An 18,112-nucleotide genomic window follows, 5' to 3' on the forward strand; every position below is an offset into this window, starting at 1 on the left:
TCCTATTTACTCCAAACCACCCACGCTAGAGCTTGCGTGCCAAGCCTCTCTCTCGACTAAATTCGGCAAGAGCAATGCAATGCACAGGCCGAAGCTCGTATTCCCCATTGGCTGATGGGAACTCAGGGCGTGGCCGGACCGCCTTGCTCCGCGGCTCTCTATTGGCGCGATGCGAAAGACTGGCAGCTGGGGAGGCGTGGCCGGCCCTGTTGTCAGGGAGGAAGGCTTTCCGCTGGAGGCCACGTGACCGCGGCTTGCGTTGGGCGGGAGAGGGGAGAGCGGAGAGCAGACCGCGGGCGCGAGCCAGCAGAACGTGACGTCCGTTTGAATCACGTGGCCCGATGTTGACGTGACGTGTCGCCCGCGCACTGGTGTATCCCTGACAGGACCCTTACGTCACGTCGTGACAGGTCGCGTGGTGACACCACTTGGGGGGACAAGTTTTATTTGGGGGGGTTACTTCGCATGGTGAGTTTATTATTGTGTGTGGCTCGTGGTTGCTCTAGCATGTGTTATAGGGCTGGGGAGGGTATGACGTATTACATGGCATGTGACGTGAGCCTGTGTGGTAATGACGTAGTGTGGTCACGTGTTTTAGGCTAAGGTGTGGGCTCTAACCATTTTGGGGTATTACATTGTGTTCCTCTGCAGAGTGGTGGACTATGCTGGGCTGTTCTGAAAAGCTGACGTTTCTTTGAAGTCTCTCAACCATGAGCTGCCCTGAGGACAAGGACGAGTGCCCACCTCCGGTGGTGAAACAACGGCGTCTTGTGGGGACCAAAGATGTAAAAAAAACAGATGGGACAAGTGACACACCGGCCAGCCAGGAGGCGGAGGCTGCCCAGGCGTTGTGGGAGATGACAAACTGGAGAGAGTCCACCGAACAGGGCCCCAAAGGAAAAGAGGGTAAGAATTGTGCCTCTAATGTGACTCCGCACACTCGAGAAAGACAAGGACCTGAGGAACACCATGTTACTCTTCCCAGGCACACTCCTGAACGAGGAGACACAGGTGAGAGTGCTCGGGGAACACCGCATGCACCTGAAGGTGGAGAAACTGGTGTAAAGCAGCCCAAAAAGTCAAACGGAGACGCTGAAGTTGCTGAAGATTTGCTTGACGGGCGCAAAAGAGATGTTCCAAAGGCCCCTGAAAAGGCAGATTTAGATGAAGAACCTTCTGTGTTGTCTCCACCTTCATCTGATTCGGAGATGGGTGACCCCCGCTCATGTAGTGAGGGTGACGAGTGCTGTATTGTTTCTGTGGGTACCCAACCCACCAGCACCGAGCGTTCCTTGCAGGCTCTGGAATCGGTCCAACAGGAGCTAAGATCTGTAAATGAGCGTGCAGACCGGGCACTGCTGCAGCTCAAAAGAAGATATGGCCATCTTAGAAGACCGCATATCAAGAAACGCAATGCCATTATACGTACAATCCCTGGCTTTTGGGTTACAGCTGTATCCACTAAATTCTTATGCTAAGTAAATAATTGTTATTTTTGAAGTATCAAAGTACAGTACTATTGTTTTGCTATCATGCAGTAGACTTAGATTAACTTTTTTTTAAATGTTTTTAATGGTTTGTATAGTTGAAAGAGATACTGCATATTTTTCCTACTTCCAGAAGAATGTTGAAACCTCAGCTAAAATTGTTGCCAATTTCAGGTAGCGAGAAAAGATTACATTAAACACTGGCTCCAGTATTGTGCCTTTACAACACAGTTTAAAGAATTCTTAATTGAATTGTATTCGAGCATTTATGTACGTTTATGTAGTATGTTAAGGTGGCACTGTCATTGTCTGGGGACTTTGCAGAATTTGCAAAGACCACTGACGGTGATAGCGCTGCTTGGGGTCCGGTGGTCAGGGAGGGCATGGAAAGGTTCCACTTACCTGAACCAGTCCATCGTAGCCTCTGCCATCTTCTTCCGGCTGGTTCTGTGTCAGCATATATCCACTAGAGCAGGGTTTCCCAAAGTGTGGGTTGCAGGGTGATTCCCAGTGGGTCGCGCTGACCCACTCCTCCAGAACCTAAGAGACCGTCAGTCTGCCCAGCAACTCCGGTCTGCAGCTTTGCCGGGTGCAGAGCTGCAGACCGTGTGATAGAAATCTTGCGAGCACCCAGTGTTACCACGTCAACACCCTTGGTGCTCGCGAGACTTCTATTACATGGTTTGTAGCTCTGCAGACCGGAGAGTTAACCCACTGGACCACCAGGGAGGACACTGGACCACCAGGAAGTTTAATAAAGGTAAGACACAACCCTTCCTCTCCCTGTCCCCGCCCACTGTAACCCCTCCTCTCCCTGTCCCCGCCCACTGTAACCCCTTCTCTCCCTACCCCCCTCCACCACACTGTAACTCCTTCTCTTCCTGCCCCTTCCCCACACTGTAAACACTTCTTTTCCTGCCCCCACACACTGTAACCCCTCCTCTCCCCTCCCCACACAGTAACCCCATCTCTCCCTTCCCACACTCTAACCCCTTCTCTCCCCGCACTGTAACCCCTTCTCTCCCTGCCCCTCTTTCTGCACTTTTACTCCTTCTCTTCCTGCCCCCTCCCCGCACTGTTACTCCTTCTCTTCCTGCCCCCCCACTGTAACCCCTTCTCTCCCTGCTCCCCTCCCTGCACTGTAACCCCCTTCTCTCCCTGCTCCCTGCCCGCACTGTAACCCCCTTCTCTCCCTGCTCCCTGCCCGCACTGTAACCCCCTTCTCTCCCTGCTCCCTGCCCGCACTGTAACCCCCTTCTCTCTCTGCTCCCTGCCCGCACTGTAACCCACTTCTCTCCCTGCCCCCTCCCCGCACTGTAACCCCTTCTCTCCCTGCCCCCTCCCCGCACTGTAACCCCTTCTCTCCCTGCCCCTCTCTCTGCACTGTAACTCCTTCTCTTCCTGCTCCCCTCCCTGCACTGTAACCCCTTCTCTTCCTGCCTGCCTCCCCACACTGTAACCTTCTCTCCCTGTCCCCCCACTGTAACCCTTTCTCACCCTGCCCCCCAAGCTGTCAGCAGCACACACAGTCCCCCTCCTACGCTGTCACCCTCACCTCTTGTATCTGTGTGTCAGTGTGTATCTGTGTACATGAGTGTCTGTGTGTGGGAAACTAGGTGTCAGTGTGTGTATTTGTGTGTCTGTGTATTTGCGTGTGTGGAAGTGTATACACTGCACACAAATGCACACCTGCGTTTAAACACCAACATGCACACTCATACTCCATACAAAAACATGCTTACATTCAAACACACATACATAAGTTGTATGCCTGTATAACAGGTTACCATTAAGTGCCAAGTTTCTGCCTCTAAAACTGCCATGATATACCAACATTATGTCTCTAAAAATATGCCAATTGTATGCCTCTAAAGCGGATTGCCATGGAGTTCATTTTTAAAATATGCATTAAAAGCAAGTGGGTCTCGTAAAATTACAGTTTTCGCAAGTGGGTCTCGGCCTGTAAGTTTGGGAAGCCCTGCACAAGAGTAAAGCATTAATGTCTATGTAGGATCCTGCAAGACTGAGGGGTTATCCATAGATAACGTCAATTGTCTGTAGCTGTTACTGGTCGTGGCTGTTGGCTGTAGCTCCACCTTGTATCTAGAAGTGTCAGTCGTAGGAAATACTCAGAGACAAAGTAGTCCTTACTTTGTCTCAGTATATCTCTTGACTGGGTTGGAATTTCAGTGAAATTCCAACACAGCCAATATGAGTATTTTATAAAGATTCAATCTAGCTCTATGAAATGCTCTTTTTTTTTTTTTAGGGTGAGTAAATGCTGTTTTAGGGGGGGTCTACTCAGGTTTTCTATTTGTGTGTTGGATTGAAAGATTTTAGTGAAGTGATAAAACCTGCTGCTTAAGTCCCTTATCGATAAAATCTTTATGAAAAAATAATGACTGTTGGAATGCACGTGAGTACAATAGCGATGTCAGCGCTGAAGAGGACCCTGCTGGGTCAAGATGGAGTAAACTCACCTTTACCTGGTCTCACCGGACCACCAGCATCAATGTCACAGTCAGGGGACTTTGGGAATTTTACAAAGTTCCCAAACGATGACAGTGCCACATTAAGGGCTTGTTTACTAAACCAGTAGTTGTGGAAAATTGTAAGTTTTAGGATAAAATGGGAGAGCTTTTCCTATTTGGTTATTGTGATCTATACTTTTAAAAACGTCTGGCAGTCGTTGGCAATTCTTGTAGTAGGAATCAAGCAACTACAGGCCAGTAAGCCTTACTTCAGTAGTGGAGAAAGTAATGGAATCCATGTTAAAGGATAGGATTGTTGAACATCTAAAAGCACATGAATTTCAACATCAGAGACGTGTTTACATTGCTTACCAAGATTTCAGTAATGCTTTTGACACGGTTGCACATCAAAGGCTAATTAATACATTACAATCTTTGAATATGGAATCCAATATTGTAGAATGGGTTAGGCAGTACCTGAGTGACAGGCAACAGAGGGTTGTAGTCAATAGAGTATGTTTGACGCAAGGTCTTGTTACCAGTGGGGTACCTCAGGGATCTGTACTTGCACCCATTCTCTTTAATTTTTTTTTTAGTGATTATTGCATAAGGTCTTTGGTAAGATATGTCTTTTTGCTGATATTACAAAGATTTGCAACAGAGTTTATGATCCTGGAGGGACAAGCTGAATTGCAAATGATTTAGGTAAGCTAGAAAAATGGTCAGAGCTGTGGCAACTGACATTTAATGTGGATAATGCATCTTGGGCCTAAAAAACCCAAGGGCAGAGAATAGAATATTTGATAGAGTCCTCACCTCACCATCTGAGGAAAGGTATTTAGGGGTAATTATTGCAGATGCCTTAAAGGTAGGCAGACAATGTAATAGAGCAGCAGGAAGTGCTAGCAAAATGCTTGGTTGTATAGGGAGAGGTATTAACAGTAGAAAGAGGGAAGTGCTCATGACAATGTACAGGGCACTGGTGACTTGTATTGTACGCAGTACTGGAGACCGAATCTCCAGAAGGATATTGATACTTTAGAGAGAGTTCAGAGAAGGGTTACAAAACTGGTTCATGGATCGCAGGATAAAACTTACCAGGAAAGGTTAAAGGATCTTAACATGTATAGCTTAGAGGAAAGATGAGATGAGACTGGAGGATATGATAGAAAAAATAAAAAACATAAAGGGAATCCACACAGTGAAGCAGGAGACTATATTTAAAAGAAGAAAAACTACCACAACAAGAGCACAGTCTTTAAATTAGAGTGGCAAATGTTTAAAAATTAGGGATCGACTGATTATCGGTTTTACCGATCTATTATTGGCCGATATTCGTTATTTTCGGCAATATCGGTATCGGCCAATAAAGATACTGATATTTCCTATAATACCTCCTAGGACTGCCGGGCTCATTACAAGCCCGGCGGTCCTGGGGGTTTCGGCAGCAAGCTGTTGCTTACCTTATCAGCAGCTCCCTGTGTAAATCTCGCGAGTCCCGTGGCAACGCTCCGCGCGGCATGCAGACAGCGAGATTTACACAGGGAGCTAGAGGAGCTGCAGGAAAGGTAAGCAACAGCTTGCTGCGGGCCCCTCCACTGCTCAGCCCATACCACTGGACCACCAGTGTAAAAAGGAGAGAAAGGAGGATGTGCATAGCTTGAGAACTGTTGAGATAGACACAATACATGGGGAAAGGCAGAGATTGGCCAACTCGGATGTACTGAGATCTAGTCAAGGTGCTAAAATAAAGAGAGATCAGTGTCATGTGACATGCGGTCCTGAGGATATGGGAGGGATGTGTTGATATGGTGTGAAGAGCAGTAACAGTTAGGGGGAAAATATAAGATATTGGGTGGGGGATTACCCCAATCATAGACTTGCCTAGGACCTCAATAATATTAGTACGGATTGCATACATTTCTGACTTTATTTTACCATTAAGAAGAAATTACATGTAATTGATATGTAGGACAATATTCTGATTGTTCAATCTGAGAATAATTTTAAGAAAGTCAGCACTTAACTACTTACAAACGAGAAGAGTGCAGAGTTCTAGCTGCCTGTGCTATGGCGGTCTTGGTCAAGGTAGTTCATTTTAATTAAATGTGCACAAAAATTTAAGAAACTAAACATATTTTCTTTTGGTTGAACATGTATAGCCCCCCCTCCCTGGCCAGGCAACAAGCAGGGAGGGGGGACAAAAAACAACAACATATAAATATTAAAAATTAAAATGAAAATCCCCCCTCCCCCATTTTACACAAATTACATCCATTCAGAAACACACACTGCACTCACTATACACACACTACACAAACACACAGCTCCCCTGTCAAAATACACTGCATGCACTACACGTGGCATGTATATTTTGTGCATTTACCTTTTAGATAGTTTTATTTTTTTCAAAATGGTAAATGTACAGAATATCGACAAATTATCGGCTATCTGCCTAAAAGCTCACAGATTATCGGTATCGGCTCTAAAAAATCAATAGCTGTCGATCCCTATTAAAAATATCAGGAAGTATTACTTTACAAAGAGAGTAGTGGATGCATGGAATAGCTGTCCAGCTGAAGTGGTAGAGGTTAACACAGTGAGGTAGTTTTCAGCATGTGTGGGATAGGTGTAAGGCTACCCTAGATATAAGAGACAAGATTTTACTATATTTAGTGAGGCAAGGGGGACTAGATGCTGGTTTTAACACTATAGGGTCAGGAATACATGTTTGTGTTCCTGACCCTATAGTGCTCCTTTAAGCGGTCAACACAAAGTGAGGACACTACTCAAGGAAATGATCTGATCTTTGCATTTCCTACCACTTTTCTAATCACACAGTGTATGTTTAATTATTACCTGAAGAAGGAAAACTGGATAAACTTTGTAGGTCACTCTTTTTTTAGGGATTGTTTAAGCTATTTTATTGGCTGTTATTCACTGAAGTGTCAGTTGTTGAATTTTAAGTCAAAATAGACAAACTAAAAAGTTTTTCTTTTCAAGTCTGTTCTCAGTTTGCCTATTTTGACCTAAAATTTGGAATTTACTTGATTTTCTTACAATTTGCACTTTAGTAAATACCTTTGTTGCTTTTGAAGGTGTTGGGTATTTCTCAATGCATTCTTCAGATCTCCTGTGACCCAACATAAAGGCTGTGAACACACCTTGTCTTCCTTAACATAGTGCTTCAGTTTCTCAATCACCCCCAGCTCTCTGCAATGATTGATGATCGTGATGAGGATACTCTGAGTTACATGAATAATCTACAGGTTGGTAGGACATGCAGCTAAAGCCATGTACTTCTATATATGTATACCTTTACGTCTTAATCTTTGACTAATTTTTCATGATTCCCTTTTTTTTTTTTCCTTATTTTAATCATTTGTTACTTTGCTACCTATTTTTACCAATAGGTGGAGGATTTCACTCATATAAAGTCTAGCTGCAGAATTAAATTCTACTTCAACTCTAACCCTTACTTTAAGAATGAATTAATCACCAAGGAGTTTCAATATGGTTCCTCAGGTGAGCAAAGTTTACTCTGTGTAATGCAGCCTTTTTTGTTCAACAAAACTAAACTGCTATATGTTTTGTACCAAAAACAAAGCCACTGTAGTAGTTATGGCGCTAGGACTGCTCTGGAGCTGTTCCTGGTAAAATGTCAAACTATTCTACAGGGGTGTATGTAAATATAATATTTACAAATTCAAGTATAAATTGTTATATTTGTTCAATCAAAGCGTGTCTTTGCTAACCTAAACACAGTCCATGCTCACACACGAACTAACATATGCACTGATCCATTTATACACAGACTACTTCTGACTCGCTCACACGCAATGACCCATTTACACAAACTACATCTGACCCACATATTATCCAGCCTAGGGATGCACCAAAATTTTCGACCGAAAATGGGGGCAAATCTGCCAAAAATGGGATGCGCAATACCTATTGCCGACGCCTGGGGCATGCAGTTCCGGGTGCCGGGCAGGTAGTTATTTTATCTTTTCAGCTCTGCTGCGGGCTAGTAGTGTCTTAGGGCAGAGTGACTTGTCAGGACCCGTCTGCCCGGGGAGAGAGCCAGTACAGTCTGCAGCTTCGCCGGATGTAAGCTGCAGATTGTGTTGTATCTTGCAATCTCTGGCCAATCAGTGTTGCCACGGTTTACCACGACAACACTGACTTCTGGATATCGCATGATACAGCAGTCACTCTGTCACCCCCTCTCTCACTCTGTCACCTGTCACCCCCTCTCTCTCTGTCACCCCCTCTCTCACTCTGTCACCCCCTCTCTCACTCTGTCACCCCCTCTCTCACTCTGTCACCCCCTCTCTCACTCTGTCACCCCCTCTCTCACTCTGTCACCCCCTCTCTCACTCTGTCACCCCCTCTCTCACTCTGTCACCCCCTCTCTCACTCTGTCACCCCCTCTCTCACTCTGTCACCCCCCCTGTCACCCCCCTATCACCCACTCTGTCACCCCCCCCTCTCACCCCCCCCTCTCACCCCCCCTCTCACCCCCCCTCTCACCCCCCTCTCACCCCCCTCTCACCCCCCTCTCACCCCCCCTCTCACCCCCCCTCTCACCCCCCCTCTCACCCCCCCTCTCACCCCCCCTCTCACCCCCCCTCTCACCCCCCCTCTCACCCCCTCTCACCCCCCCTCTCACCCCCCCCCCCTCACTCTGTCACTCCCCCACTCTGTCACTCCCCCCCCCCACTCTGTCACTCCCCCACTCTGTCACTCCCCCACTCTGTCACTCCCCCACTCTGTCACTCCCCCACTCTGTCACTCCCCCACTCTGTCACTCCCCCACTCTGTCACTCCCTCACTCTCTCCCTCACTCTGTCACTCCCTCACTCTCTCCCTCACTCTGTCACTCCCTCACTCTATCCCTCACTCTGTCACTCCCTCACTCTGTCACCCCCTTTCTCACTCCCTCACTCTGTCACCCCCTCTCTCACTCCCTCACTCTGTCACCCCCTCTCTCACTCCCTCACTCTGTCACTCTCTCACTCCCTCACTCTGTCACTCTCTCACTCCCTCACTCTCTCCCTCACTCTGTCACCCCCTCTCTCTCTCCCTCACTCTGTCACCCCCTCTCTCACTCCCTCACTCTGTCACCCCCTCTCTCACTCCCCCACTCTGTCACTCTCTCACTCCCTCACTCTCTCCCTCACTCTGTCACCCCCTTTCTCACTCCCTCACTCTGTCACTCCCTCACTCTGTCACCCCCTTTCTCACTCCCTCACTCTGTCACCCCCTCTCTCACTCCCTCACTCTCTCACTCCCTCACTCTCTCACTCCCTCACTCTGTCACTCCCTCACTCTGTCACCCCCTCTCTCACTCCCTCACTCTGTCACCCCCTCTCTCACTCCCTCACTCTGTCACCCCCTCTCTCACTCCCTCACTCTGTCACCCCCTCTCTCACTCCCTCACTCTGTCACCCCCTCTCTCACTCCCTCACTCTGTCACCCCCTCTCTCACTCCCTCACTCTGTCACTCCCTCACTCACTCTGTCACCCCCTCTCTCACTCCCTCACTCTCTTTCACGCTCTGTCACCTGTCACCCCTATTGCACCCCACACTATGTGCCTTACACACACTACATAACCTACACAAATCATTTGGGGAAAAAAGTCAGTTTCTGTTTCGGCTCAGAATTTTAATTTTGGTGCATTTCTAATCCAGCCCAATTCCATATTTCACATGGAGTTTTGCAGTTTGTCTCTTTGACTTTTCTTTCCTCTGTGCAAGAGTTTCGGCTGCCGGGATATGACGCCATGCTGTTTCCTGGTGACCATAAGCTCTGTGCATAGCGAGGAACGTCTACTGCTCCTCGCACCTCCCCATCTCTGGCAGTCCACTGCAGCCCCTAGCTTTTTCCAGAAAAAAGCCTGCTGTTTGTCTGCTAAAAGCAAGGCTGAAAGAATATCAAAAAAGAAAATTAAAAAACTACTCGCACAGTACCAGAAACTGCATTTCCCTGGTGTTGGGCGATATAAATTCCACATCCCTAATTCTAGTATGGTTTTCTCTAATACTTAATTGATTCCCTTGAGCACAGCTGTTGATCTCAAGTAGAAGTTAAATGTCTTTTTCCCTTCGTATAGTGGCAGTACTCACAAGTGGGATGTTCCTTCCGTTGTTGGACAAGAAACTCCCCCTTCTTTGAATATTATAGCTGTGCTCCGCCTGCTGCCTCTATATAACCTGCAAGATTGAATCACCCGCCAGTTCTTCTTGTCCCGGCAACGGGACGGACAGGTTCCCCAGTTCCAGTGGAGAAGGTGCGATCAGCACAGGCTGCTGATCGGGGAGGTAATTGCCCGATGGCTCCCCGGGTGGGAACTGAGTGGCGCAGTACTTCTGGTCTAGCGTTATGAAACGCGACCGGGTACTTCCCTTTTGTGGCTGCTAAAGATGAGTTCCCGGGCGGTCCTCCTCGTTTGCTTTTCGCATGCGCACAGTGGTGGAACGCACGCCGGGAGGCGTTGCGTTCCACCAAACACGGAATCACGCAACTGCGCATGCGCGAAACCGGGGTTTTGGCGCCAAATTTACATTTTTTTTCATAATTTTGTATATAAACTGTGCAGAACCTTTCTGACCCCAAGGGTGGGTGTACAGCTCTGGTTCTCCGTGTCACCAGCCCTCCTACACGGACATTAGGTGATTTAAGGTGAGATTTTATGAATCTCTCCTTTCATTCATCTATTTTTATGCATGCGTCTATTTCTATTTATTATTTTTTTTTTGTTTTTGTTTGATCCACAGATATGTCCAGTCCTATTCCCCCGGACAAAGCGGATAAAGACAAGATGTCAGCATCTGTCCCTAAAAAAGCCACAAGCAAATCTAAGCACCTATGTTGTCTGGAATGTGCTGTACCTCTGCCTGACGGATGTCGCAAAAAGACGTGTAATCAGTGCTCTGCGGAATTGCTAGAGAAAGCTAAGCAGACTGATATGGCATCCTTCCTGGGCTGGTTTCAGGAAAATTTGTCCCAGACGTTTGAGTCCTTTAAAGATTCTGTGAAGCAAGAACCGGCTATACAAGAGAAGCCTAAGAAACGTAGAAGGAATAGATCTCCTTCGGTGTCTGACGTTTCTTCAGAAGAATGCTCTATTTCTTCACCTTCAGATATTTCCAGCCTAGCTTCCAGTGTGGAGGAGGGCTTCCCACCAGAAGAGCTGAAAAAATTTATTAAGGAAGTAACATCAGCTGTACAAGAAACGGAACCTACTAAGGGTAAGGTTAAAGGATTCCCGATGTCACCTAAAATCTTGGATCTCCTTCATAGAGAATGGAAGAATCCTGAAAGACGTGCATTTATTTCTAAACAATTTAAACTGCTGTTCAAACTACAGTCGGAAGAAAAGTGGGAAGATCTTCCTAAAGTAGATATTCAGATTGCCCAGCTGTCTAAGAAAACCACTATACCCATTGGCGAAGTCTCAGGACTTAAAGACCCAATGGATAAACGAGCCGAAACTTCATGTAGAAGAATATTTCAGGCTGCAGGGTACCAATGCAGAGCCGGTATTGCAGGTTCAGCGGTTCTCAGGGCTCAGAGCGTTTGGCTACAAGCCCTGGAAGAGTCTCTTATGGGAAAATCAGATGCAGATCCTTCCCATCTTATGTTCCTACTGAAATTATCTAATGAATTTCTTTTGGATGCCTCTGATGAGTCTATGCGTTTAGCAGCAAGAATTATGGGATTGTCGTCAGTGGCCAGAAGAGCTCTTTGGCTACGTACATGGACAGCAGATTCAGCATCCAAGGCTGCCTTGTGTGAATTACCCTTTGAGAGGAACAAACTATTTGGAACACCTTTGGAAGACATTATTAAACAAATGTCGGACACAAAGAAAGCCCTACCTCTGGAATCAAGATCACAGGGATATAAATGTTTTCAGTATAAGGGTCAGCGGTCCTTTCGTTACCAAGGGCGGTTTTGAAGGTTTCAAAAACAGGGTGGAAACAGCAGCCAGTGGTCTAGACAAGAATCCAACAGGCAAGACAAAAAGAGGAAGTTTTGACGCCAAAAGAGTGGGAGGACGCCTTCGGTTCTTCACCCACAAGTGGAAAAAGAGTACATCAAATGGGTGGATTATAAGAACAATTTCAGAAGGTTACAGAATAAAGTTTTCAACAAGACCACAACCTTCCTTCCTACTATCAGACTATCCTTCAAGGAAAAAAACAGAAGCACTCCTAACCGAAGCTCTTCTTCTTTTAAGAAAAGATGTGGTAGAGAAGGTACCCAAACGTTGGGAATTTCAGGGGGTTTACTCCCGCCTGTTCCTGGTTCAGAAACCAGACGGATCCTTTCGGCCAATACTAGACCTAAAACAAGTCAACACCTGCATACCATACCAGAAGTTCCGCATGGAAAGTATTCTGTCTGTAACGCACATTTTACAAAAAGGAGATCACATGGCAAAGTTAGATTTAAAAGATGCTTATCTACATGTACCGGTTTCAGAATCTTCCCGGAAGTTTCTCAGGTTTGCGGTTCTTACAAGAAAGAGAAGGATTCTCCATTTGCAATTCAAGGCTCTACCCTTTGGCCTGTCTTCAGCTCCTCGAGTTTTTACGAAGATCCTGGCACCCGTAGCAGCAGTCTTACGTCTGAAAGGGATCTCGATTGGTTCTTGAAAGCCAATTCGAAACAACTGCTAAAAAATCATCTCAAGATTACGATGAAGGTTTAAAAAGATCACGGTTGGATCCTGAACCTGAAAAAATCCAAGTTGAATCCGTCACGGAGTCTGGAATTCTTGGGTCTTCGGGTAGAATCACAGTCCCTGTCTCTGTTTCTACCAATAGAGAAACAAAGGAGGATCTTAAAAGCCGTATCAAAGCTGCAGAAAAACCTAAGCTCAATCAGGGATGCTATGAGTTTGCTAGGCCTCCTCACTTCTGCAATCCCAGCAGTGGCTTGGGCAAAAGCAGAATGAAAACCATTGCAATGGGACATTCTTTCACAATGGACTCGAAAACAGGAAGATCTAGACTCTCCCTTCCACCTATCCGAAATGGTGAAAAAGCAGCTAAACTGGTGGAGAGACAGGAGCAACATTTCAAAAGGCCTATCATTTGCACAAAAACAGTGGATTTCGATAACCACAGATGCTTCCCAGACTGGTTGGGGCGCCCATCTCGGTTCTCAATTCCATCAAGGTCTTTGGAACAAGGAAGAGGCAGGCGCTTCCTCAAATTTCAGGGAATTACAAGCGGTTTGGAAGGCACTGGTGTCCTTCGGTTCAGTCATCGCCAATCGGACGGTGAGGATTCAGTCGGACAACGCCACCACAGTGGCTTATTTAAATCGCCAAGGAGGCACGAAGGTAAAAGCTCTCCAAGATCTCTGCTACCGTATAATGTCTTGGGCCCAAGCCAATCTTCTCGCAATCTCAGCTACCCATATCAAAGGGTCTCTAAACGTTATTGCAGACGACCTCAGCAGAAGTCATTGGTCTCAGGCAGACTGGGCTCTATCAAACCAAGTTTTCTTGGAGCTAGTTTCCCGCTTCGGCAGGCCAGAGATAGACTTGTTGGCGACAAGGAGAAACCGAAAAGTACTGAGATTTGCTTCTCTCCAAGCAGGAGACTACCCAGATGTCCTAGACGGTCTGTCGATCCCTTGAAACTTCAACATGGCTTATATTTTCCCGCCTGTCGCTCTTATTCCCCGGATTGTTCAGAAGATAAGATGGGAGAAGGCAAGAATTCTAGCAGTCCTGCCCTTCTGGCCAAACAGAAGTTGGTTCTCAGAAGTGGAAAATATGACCATCTCACGTTGGTCTCTCCCGATCTCTTCCACCATATTAGAGAATGTGACTCTTCCAGTAGAAACCCTGGAAATGTTTCGCCTGACGGCATGGTTGCTGCAAGGATGATCCTTCAGGGACATGGTCTCTCAGAACATTTATGTGATGTTTTGTTATCCTCTGTCCGCTTGTCCACTTCAAAAATCTATTTCAGAGTCTGGATGAAATTCAGAACCTGGTGTTCTCTTCGAGGTTCGGATCCTGCCAGAACATCTATCCCGGAAATCCTTTCTTTTTTGCAGGATGGTTTTGAAGCCGGCCTAGGGGTCTCTACACTCAAGGGCCAGGTTTCGGCTCTAAGTCACTTCCTGGTTCGTGACATTGCCTCAAACATACTTGTCCGAAGGTTTATTAAGTCCATACGGTTGAAGAGGCCTCCCAGATTAGTGTCTTTTCCTACCTGGGATTTGTCTCTGGTTCTTCAAGCCCTTTGTGAACCACCGTTTGAACCATTGATTCAGGTCCCCATCAAGCTTCTAACCTTCAAGACGGCTTTCCTGGTGGCTATCACCTCCGCTAGGAGAATTGGTGAGATCAGAGCTCTGTCATCTTCTCCGGAGTTCACCATATTCCATCAAGAAAAAGTGGTCCTGCACCCCAGGCCTTCTTTTTTGCCTAAAGTTATCTCTAGTGCTGCGATTAACCAACCTATTATTCTGCCGTCCTTTTGTCAATCTCCTACATCGGATCTGGAAAGAAAGTGGCATCTCCTGGATGTTAGAAGATCCCTGAAGATCTACCTTCAGAAGACTCAGGGGTTTAGATCCTCAGATCATCTCTTTGTCTACTTTCAAGGCAAGTACAAGGGTCGTGCTGTTTCCGGACCCTCTCTGGCTAGATGGCTTACGGATACCATCAAGTTGGCTTATCACTCCAAAGGGATTCCTCTCAGATTCCCGTTGAAAGCTCATTCCACTAGGGCTATGGCAACCTCCTGGGCTGAAAGAGCAGCAGCATCACCTGAAGACATCTGCAAAGCGGCTACTTGGTCTTCCTTGCATACCTTCATCAAGCATTATAGGCTGGACATATTTTCATCATCTGAGGTGTCTTTTTGGCGTAAGGTGCTGCAAGCTGTGGCCTGCTGAGTCCCCACCCTTTTGTTTGGTTACAGGGATCTTGCTATATCCCACTTCGGAGTCCTGCCACTATACGAAGGGAAAAACAGTAGTTTTACTTACCGTAAATTCCTTTTTTCTTAGTATAGTGGCAGTACTGGGTTTCCCTCCTCTTTCATTTGGATTAAATGTTTTTTGCATTAGTCAGTCTCCGTTTGAATCACCCGCCAGTAATAAAAAAGAACCAATCTTGCAGGTTATATAGAGGCAGCAGGCGGAGCACAGCTATAATATTCAAAGAAGGGGGAGCTTCTTGTCCAACAACGGAAGGAACATCCCACTTGTGAGTACTGCCACTATACTAAGAAAAAAGGAATTTACGGTAAGTAAAATGTTTTTGTAACATAGTAGGTCACTGGTATATTTAATGAGAACAGCTAAATTGAAGTGACTGAAATTCATAGGATGGATGTAAGTGTGTGTCATAACGTTTTTGTGAAAGAGGAACCAACAAGTGTTAAACAGTGTCATGATTCGTGATGATTGCTGTGAAGGGATGATTTACGGTTTATTTCTTCTCTTTATTTCTTTCTCTTCTCTTAAAGGACGTTTAGTCTCTCATTCAACACCCATCCGTTGGTGGCGAGGACTTAACCCTTCTCCAAATAAAGGAAAATCCAGCAATTCTGCTCCCAGCTTTTTCAGCTGGTTCTCTGATCATAGCTTTCCTGCAGCTGATCGAATAGCAGCGGTAATGTCCTCCTCTATTTGATGAAGAATAAGGATGTCTTCGTTGAATTGTCCGTTATTTTAAAGTCAAACCATTTGTTATCATCCAGATAATTTTTTTTTTTTTGTGTGTGTGTCTGTGTTTAGATCTCTGTAAGTTTAAACAATGTGTTCGTTCTCATAGATAATTAAAGAGGATCTGTGGCCAAACCCTTTACAATATTACCTCATTGGTGAGGGAGACAGTGATGACAATGCAGTGGAGGATAGGTAAGGAGTAAAAACTTAATATTCTGTATTTTCTCATTCATTTTATATAAGAATTATGAAAACCTTTTTATGTGTCTCAGCGATACAGACAATCTCGATGACTGTGTGGTCATTGATGACGATGAGGAGGAGGAGGAGGAAGAAGAAGGTGAAGACGAGGAGGAGGAGGAAGATGAGGAGGAGAATGAAGTTCATGAGATATCAGATAACACTGAGAAACAAGCAGATGGTAAGGCATACTATTGTTGGGCAGTTTATATATTTATATGTATAGCAGTTCAATTTGGGACATAGGCTGATAAGAGGTAAAGTAATTATATTTTTAAAAAAATGCAGAAATAAAAATCCCAATTGAAAATTCTCAAGAAAAATCATAATTTGTAACTATGAGTTACACTGCAGCATTGTGTTTCACAGAAATAACCTACCGTATATACTCGAGTATAAGCCGACCCGAATATAAGCCGAGGCCCCTAATTTTACCCCAAAAAACTGGGAAAACTTATTGACTCGAGTATAAGACTAGGGTGGGAAATGCAGCAGCAGCTGGTAAATTTCTAAATAAAATTAGATCCTTAAAAAATTATATTAATTGAATATTTATTTACAGTGTGTGTATAATGAATGCAGTGTGTGTATGAGACTGCAGTGTGTGTATGAGACTGCAGTGTGTGTATGAGACTGCAGTGTGTGTATGAGACTGCAGTGTGTGTATGAGACTGCAGTGTGTGTATGAGAATGCAGTGTGTGTATGAGAATGCAGTGTGTGTATGAGAATGCAGTGTGTGTTTGAGAATGCAGTGTGTGTGTGTGTGTTTGAGAATGCAGTGTGTGTGTGTGTTTGAGAATGCAGTGTGTGTGTGTGTTTGAGAATGCAGTGTGTGTGTGTGTTTGAGAATGCAGTGTGTGTGTGTTTGAGAATGCAGTGTGTGTGTGTTTGAGAATGCAGTGTGTGTGTGTTTGAGAATGCAGTGTGTGTGTGTTTGAGAATGCAGTGTGTGTGTGTTTGAGAATGCAGTGTGTATGAGTGCAGTGTGTGTGTATGAATGCAGTGTGTTTATGTGTGTGTGTGTAATGCAGAGTGTGATGCAGAGCCTTGGTGGGGGGTGGACATTTTTATTTTGTAATTATTATTTTAATTTTTGTTTTGTTTTATTATTATTTTTTATTTTATTATTATTTGTATTTTATTATTTTTTTATTTTTATTTTTTTTATTATTATTAATATATATACATTTTTTTTCGTCCCCCCTCCCTGCTTGCTAGCTGGCCAGGGAGGGGGGGCTCTCCTTCCCTGGTGGTCCAGTGGATGGGCACTGTGTAGGAGGGGGCTGTGGGGGCTGCAGAGAGATGTTACTTACCTTTCCTGCAGCTCCTGTCAGCTCTCTCCTCCGCCGGTTCGTTCAGCACCTCGGTCAGCTCCCAGTGTAAATCTCGCGAGAGCCGCGGCTCTCGCGAGATTTACACTGTGAGCTGACAGAAAAGCTGAACGGACCGGCGGAGGAGGAGAGAGCTGACAGGAGCTGCAGGAAAGGTAAGTAACATCTCTCTGCAGCCCCCACAGCCCCCAGTCTGTATTATGGCAATGCAAATTGCCATAATACAGACAATTGACTCGAGTATAAGCCGAGTTGGGGTTTTTCAGCACAAAAAATGTGCTGAAAAACTCGGCTTATACTCGAGTATATACGGTACTTTATATCTGAATTATGAATTGACTCTATTGCCAGAGTTGTGAATCATTTCAATAGTCACATTTTTATTTGTTTTGTGTTAAAGAAGTGTTAAATTTTATTCAATAAAGCATTTAATAGAACGTTTTAGTGTTCAGATTTAGAGAACCCCACCTACCATAAAAAAAATGTGAAGACCCTTTTAAAAAATATTCATGAGGAAGAGCCTCTAATGGCTGTCAGGCTGACCGCCTGTAGAGGCATAGTTTAGGACAAATGTAAGCAAACAGCCGTGTTTGCCACACCTCCCCTGGGTGTGACTGAAACAGTCTGCATGTAAAAAAATATATATATTTTCACTCACATGTTAACTTTTTTTTATTTTTTGTCTGCTACGCTATAAATTGAACTTTAATCACACGTAGCAGGATCCTGAGGTGAAGCAAGGTATTAACAGTGCAGGAGATGGCAAACTTTAAATTAAACAGAATGTGCCGTAAAGGAAGTATAAGCATTTTAAATCCCACGTTACAGGAAGTGTTGAGAAAGGCTGTGCAAATCACATGCAAGGAGGTGTGACTAT

General features: G+C 45.4%; 1 protein-coding gene across 4 annotated transcripts in view; it reads left to right on the forward strand.

Moving 5' to 3' along the window:
- The first annotated feature begins 243 nt into the window (after nucleotides 1-243).
- LOC134573080 (protein SET-like) overlaps nucleotides 244-18,112 on the forward strand; it is a 26,087-nt gene continuing 8,218 nt past the window's right edge. For 3 of the 4 annotated variants that reach the window (XR_010085302.1, XM_063432521.1, XM_063432519.1), the window contains exons 1-7: nucleotides 244-468; nucleotides 652-1,454; nucleotides 7,150-7,227; nucleotides 7,372-7,483; nucleotides 15,462-15,607; nucleotides 15,770-15,855; nucleotides 15,936-16,084. Coding sequence is in view for 3 of the 4 variants with exons in the window: in XM_063432521.1 (XP_063288591.1) it covers nucleotides 711-1,454; nucleotides 7,150-7,227; nucleotides 7,372-7,483; nucleotides 15,462-15,607; nucleotides 15,770-15,855; nucleotides 15,936-16,084 (1,315 nt within the window). In the remaining variant the exon portion in view is untranslated. The remainder of the gene's footprint in view (nucleotides 469-651; nucleotides 1,455-7,149; nucleotides 7,228-7,371; nucleotides 7,484-15,461; nucleotides 15,608-15,769; nucleotides 15,856-15,935; nucleotides 16,085-18,112) is intronic. The other variant, XM_063432520.1, reaches the window with a different exon arrangement.

The sequence above is a fragment of the Pelobates fuscus genome, chromosome 9 (assembly GCF_036172605.1).
Source record: "Pelobates fuscus isolate aPelFus1 chromosome 9, aPelFus1.pri, whole genome shotgun sequence".
Lineage (NCBI taxonomy): Eukaryota > Metazoa > Chordata > Amphibia > Anura > Pelobatidae > Pelobates > Pelobates fuscus.